This window comes from Benincasa hispida, chromosome 9, assembly GCF_009727055.1.
Source record: "Benincasa hispida cultivar B227 chromosome 9, ASM972705v1, whole genome shotgun sequence".
NCBI classification, from domain to species: domain Eukaryota; kingdom Viridiplantae; phylum Streptophyta; class Magnoliopsida; order Cucurbitales; family Cucurbitaceae; genus Benincasa; species Benincasa hispida.
The window spans coordinates 18,055,300-18,061,299 of record NC_052357.1 but is presented as its reverse complement, the minus strand read 5'-3'; the positions used below and the strand labels follow the sequence as shown (position 1 = coordinate 18,061,299).

Below are 6,000 nucleotides of genomic sequence, written 5' to 3'. Positions count from 1 at the left end.
CAACCGATCGGACTCTCGACTTCGCTTCAGCCGGCGCACGCGAAGGGTCACAACCGATCGGACTCTCGACTTCGCTCCAGTCGGCGCCACGAACGGGTACACACCGATCGGACCCTCAACTTCGCACACAACTGTCTCAGCCTCGCACGTTCTCCAACCGGCGCACGCGATCGATCTACAGCCGGTAGGTATCTCGGCGTCGCACAGAATCGGATCTACACCAGACGGTCATGGGTTTGCTCCAGCTGTCGGGTCGGGTCAGATCGGCGCGATTTCTTCAGCCTCACAAACGATCGCCGAGCTGTTTGTCCGTTACCACCATCACAGCCGTCTGGGAGCAGCGGCCGGTCACGGGCTTGCCGAACTTTTGCCGCTGGTGGACTTTCCGGCAGTAGCTTTCATCACACAGTTACCATGGTGGACAACCTCTTCCTCATGTATATCCAGTTCAGCCCCAGTTTCGAATGGGTGATTCCATTGAAGAAAATCCCATGGTGTTTAGACAGAAAAAATTCCAGATCTGAATTCTTCATGGGGAACTCCAACAACAATTAGTTAGTCTTCAGCAACAGATGGTCGCCCTGGGAGCCAGATTGAATGGTCATGATTCTTCCCGATGTATTCAGAAAATCCGGTATCAATATTTCCTACTCCTCCAACTCTAATCTTTTATCTGGAACAATTGGAAATTCTGCAGGAATGATCACCGGGAGAGAAGTTTGAATGGACAAAATTACTTCTCTTGGTCCCAAACAATTAAAATGGTTCTTGAGGGACGCCATAAGTTTGGATATTTAACTAGAGAGATACCACGACCGAATCCTGGGGATCCTCAAGAGCGTGTCTGGAAGGCAGAGGATTCTTTGCTCCGCTCAATGTTAATCAGTAGTATGGAACCACAAATCGGGAAACCCTTACTCTATTCAGCACTGCCGAGATATTTGGGATCAGTCCGAAGGTTATATTCGAGGCGTTCAGAACGGCATCCCGCCTGTATACTCTACGTAAACAAGGTTTTCACGAATGCAAAAACAAGGGAGCATGGATGTAACGTCATATTTCAGCAAAGATGTCATTGTCTATGGCAAGAAATGAGATCTATGTCGGGAGATCATCTGGGACCATTGCCCACAAGATGGAATTTCAATACTCCAAGATAGAAGAGGTTGAGCGTGTGTGATTTTCTTTGCCGGGCTGCACCCCAAATTTGATACAGTTCGCAGTAGAATACTAGGGCAGAAACCAACTTCCGTCTTCTCATGGAGGTCTGTTCAGAAGTTAGATTGGAAGAAGATAGATCGAGTGCAATGAACGGGCAGGTGTTACCACTGTAGAGTCAGCTGCCTTCGGGGTGAAGTCCGCTGGAGCTGATGGTGAAACAAGCAGAATAGTAAAAACACCCCCAGTTTATGAGCATTGTAAAAAACAATGGCACACGAAGAATCAGTGCTGGAAATTGCATGGTCCGGCCCTCCAAATGGTAAACGTCCGCCTCCGAATGACAAGTCGGAATCTGGGCGTGCTCTAGTGGGTGAATCAGTTGAGGGGGCTGCACAACCTTAGATACACAGCCTCCAGTGACTAATCCTGGTGATATCAGGTACCATAGGAATCGGAACAGTTGCTCAATCAGGTAACCCTCAATCTTTTGTTTCCTTGCTGAAGGGAATGAGTTATGGATTCTAGGATTCAGGAGCAACCGATCACTTGACTGGCTCATCGACCGGTTTCTCTCATACTATCCAAGTGTTTGAAATGAGAGGATTCGAATTGCGGATGGGTTCCTTCGCTCCTGTTGCTGGAAACAGGAACTGTCACCATTTCAGGGATTAAAACTCCTAACAAATGTCTTACATGTGCCCAAAATTTCTTACAAACTTATTCATCAATAAGCAAAATAACAAAAGATTTGAACTGTAGAGTTGTCTTCTCACCAGATACTGCTTTGTTTCAGGACTTGAGCTCGGGGAGGACGAATGGCACTGCCCGATATGACAGAGGCCTATGATTGCCTTTCTACAGATGCTTCCTCCAGAAGCTGTTTTAGGACTAGTCTCTTTTTATCTTCGTTTACTATATCTGAACAAATTATTTGATTGTGATTTTGTTGGAATCCTAGTTTTCAATATATGCGCATATTTGTTTCCTCATTTATTCCATAATGTGAATGTTTTCTTCATTATCTTGTGATGTCTGTATACTGCTAACAAACCTCGCGTGTCAATTTTGTTTTCTCAGCCCTATAACGCCTACCTAGCCATTCCACCTGGTCCACAGTGATGTTTGGGGTCCCTCGAGCATTCGCTACCCTGTCTGGTAAACGGTGGTTTGTAACTTTCATTGAGACCATAACCTGAACTTACATGGGTATATCTCCTTGTGATAAGTCCGAGGTTTTACTCTACCTTCAAAACAGGTTCGTATACCACTGTATTAACACAGTTTAACACAAAGATTGACACTTCCAAGTGAACAATGTCGTGGTTTGTGAACCACACTTTAGGAATTCCTAGTGTCAAAGGGAATTCATCCATCAAAACCCGTGTGCATACTACTCCACAACAAAATGGGTAGCTGAACTGACAAAATCGCCCATTCTCATTGAAAGTTGCTCGTTCCGTTGATAATTCCAGCGTCTCTTCCACTTCGTACCTGTGGGGAGATGCGGTTCTTACCGCAGCTCTATCAATTAATCAGAATGCCTTCACGAGTTCTAAAAGTTTCAAACCCCTCTTGAGTGCTTCCCAAGAATCCTATCAGTCTACCCGTCTTATTCTGAGTTCCTCTTCGTGTGTTTGGGTGTACAGCCTTTGTTCACTTCATGGTCTACACCGGACTAAGTTGCTCCACGAGCTAAAACATGTGTGGTTGTCGGGTATCCCCTTCATTCAGCGAGGCTATAAATGCTTTCATCCATTCCAGAAGAAATATTTTGTCCCTATGGATTGTCAGTTCCTTGAAGACAAACCGTTGCTTTCCCGTTAGTCATCTTCAGGGGGAGACCACGAATGAAGAGCACTAACAATTCCACGTACTCATACCCATAAGCCTCAGCCTTGAGCCAGTCCGGAATATTCCTGAACCTGAAGCCTTAGTCCCAATATTCTCTGGACCTAGTCTACCTAGTCTGAACCTAATTTCTGCTCCTGTTGTTTCTCCGTGTCGGTTTTCCTACTAAACAAGTGCCCTGGCGATAACATATTATGGAGGAATCTCAGAAAGGAAATCAAGGAAACCTCTGGTGTTCCATCGGGAAAGTGGTGCCAAGCGTCGTAGAACCAGGCAAGTTCAGATCCCGGTTTGTTTCAAAGGAGAGTCTGAAGGAAAAGTCTGGGAAACAATAGAAAATGATGAAATGAGCTCAGAGAAGGTTTAAACTTCAGGAGGGATGGGATGCTGAAAGATCCTCAAGGAGATGCAGAATTGATCTACAAAAGTCTTGATAAATGAAAGGGACAGACGAAATGACAAATATAGATACCACATCTGGATATGCCAATTGCTCTAAAGAAAGGAACTGACCCGTTCGCGTGCGCCGGCTGGAAAGCGTGACCTTCCACCACCACCTGCTGTTCGGCTGGAAAGGTCCGATCGATGGTGTTCAGTTGGACCGGCTGAGACTGGAAGCTAATCGGCGCGCCAGCTGGAGCAATCCCACCACCTGCTGTTCGGCTCGCCAGTTGGATCTGTTCGGCTAAGCCACCTGGGATGATGGTTCGGAGATAGCGGTCAACCGCTGCTTGAATCACAGCCTCATTAGTCAGCGTACCTTCATCTATCAAGTTTGATGACTGAGTTTCTTCTACCGGGGCTAGGGTTTCATCACCTTGCTCTGATACCATATTGAAATAGGAAAAAAAGACGACACAAGGAGTTTACGTGGAAAACCCTAATTCAGGGAAGAAAAACCACGGTAGAAAAGAACTTATTATTTTATGTCATGTTTACAATAGACCCAACCTCAGATATAAATAGAATAAGGTGAAACCCTAATTTAGCAAATATAGTAAAAAGACAAAAATGCCCTTAGGGCTAATTTAACGTATTTCAACAAAAAGAAAAAGACTTTACAAGATCTTTTTGTTTGTAGCTCCTTTGGATTGGGGATTCTTTCCCTGCTTTTGTAATTTCATACATCTTACATAAATGAAATTGTTTCTTATAACAAAAAAAGAAACCAAATGCCCTCGGCAGATCTGTTCAATATTCTATATGAAGTATCTGTATTATGTTGGTCCCTCAGATTGTCATTTTCCCCCTTTAGATTGCTTTCCTTTGGAAATGATTGTCAAAATTTTTGATGCGTCATTCCTGTTTTGCATGTACATTTGATGGTGCAGGGAGATATAACTTACGTGCTTCACACCCTGACATAAATGTTGAAGCTAGAGGTTCCACAGAGGTTTGGTGCTTTTCATCCCTTCCTCCTAATTCAATTTTACTTTAAGGTTACCTTGTCCCCTCTATTAGTGATTTTATTTTTCACTGAGTCACTACCTGTAGTTTCCTATTCCACAGCAAGTTTTAACATGATTATAAACAGGATTGTGATTTATGGGTCACTTATGACGAGGGATCTTTTATGCAGGTTAAATTGGGCTTTGGAAACAGTATTGTCAAAGAAATTTTTTATGTTGCAGGTTATGATATTCGTGGATTTGTTGTTGCTCAGGTAAGCAGTCCTCTGGAAACAACACTCAGTGATTCCTCCGTTATTTTTTCTGAACATTTTACTCTCTTCCATGATATATATTATTGGACAGGGATTATTGTGACCAGAACATGATCAAATTATTCGTAACCTGAAAATGTTGCCTTTTGAGAAAAAAAAAAAAAAAAAAAATTCCCGAAGCTTTTTCCCTTTTCTTTTTGTTGTTGTTGGGATAATTGAACTAGGAAATCCATTAACGAACTCTATTCTCATAAGATGAGATTGTTGTTGTCATCTTTTGGATTTCCACTGCGAGCAAGCTTTCTTTCCACCCACTTTTATGTGTAGACAGTAAGCTTGTGTTTTTGTTTTGGTAGGGAAACCCAATTCTGGGAGTTCATTTCTATTTATTCTCAGACGATGTCAAAGAGGTTGATTGTCCACAAGGTCCTGGTAATGCTCCTGGACAAAGAAAAGCTCTATGTCATGCTGTATCTGATGCTGATGGGATGTTTAGATTCCAAGCAATACCTTGCGGTAATTATCTATTTGATGGTTGTCAGCTATATCAGTTATCAAAGTTCTTCTGTGGTGTTGAATTAGTGGTGCTTGTTTCTCTTGACTATTATTGCAGTGGATAATCGTAGGAAGTTTAGTGTATGTTATTGTTTTAATCCTTTTCTTTTCATGTCACTAAAACCTTTTCCTCTGAGTTTTAATTCTAAACTTTTCCTGATCTTAAAAGAAATTTCTCTTGTCTTAATTACAACAAATCTCAGCAGTGGTAGCATCTTTCATGTGACCAATTTTAATTGGTTAATTTTCCTACAGGACTCTATGAGCTTTTGCCGTACTACAAGGGTGAAAATACTATTTTTGATGTTTCACCTAGCGTCATCTCTGTGAATGTTGATCATCAACACACTACAATTTCTCAAAAATTTCAGGTACCAAATGCTATTACCACTGTATACTGCCAGCAGTTTATCGAATATGAATTAGATGATAAGTATTTGATTCAGCTTGATCCTTATATCATGCTATCAACTTCACTTCTCTCTCCCTTACATAATAATTTGAACAATGAAAAGACTTACGTAGGTGAAACTAAGGTAGAAGCATTTTGTTTGGTCTTCTGTATTTCCTTGTGCCTACATTGAAGAAATGAAAAGAGGCTAATGCTCGGAGTACCTACATTGAAGAAATGAAAAGAGGCTAATGCTCGGAGTACAATGAAACAAAATAAGCAAGATAAATCAAGTACAACCGAAAAAAAACCCAAAGCTGGAATTGTTCAGAAAATTGACACAAATACAAAACAAATACAACCCAAGATAGAACAATTGGCT

General features: G+C 42.1%; 1 protein-coding gene across 1 annotated transcript in view; it reads left to right on the top strand.

The window, feature by feature from the left end:
- LOC120085486 (nodal modulator 1) overlaps window positions 1–6,000 on the top strand; it is a 30,642-nt gene that overhangs the window by 4,585 nt on the left and 20,057 nt on the right. Inside the window, exons 7-10 of the mRNA XM_039041474.1 lie at window positions 4,341–4,402; window positions 4,589–4,672; window positions 5,029–5,188; window positions 5,483–5,598. Coding sequence (XP_038897402.1) covers window positions 4,341–4,402; window positions 4,589–4,672; window positions 5,029–5,188; window positions 5,483–5,598 — 422 coding nt within the window. The remainder of the gene's footprint in view (window positions 1–4,340; window positions 4,403–4,588; window positions 4,673–5,028; window positions 5,189–5,482; window positions 5,599–6,000) is intronic.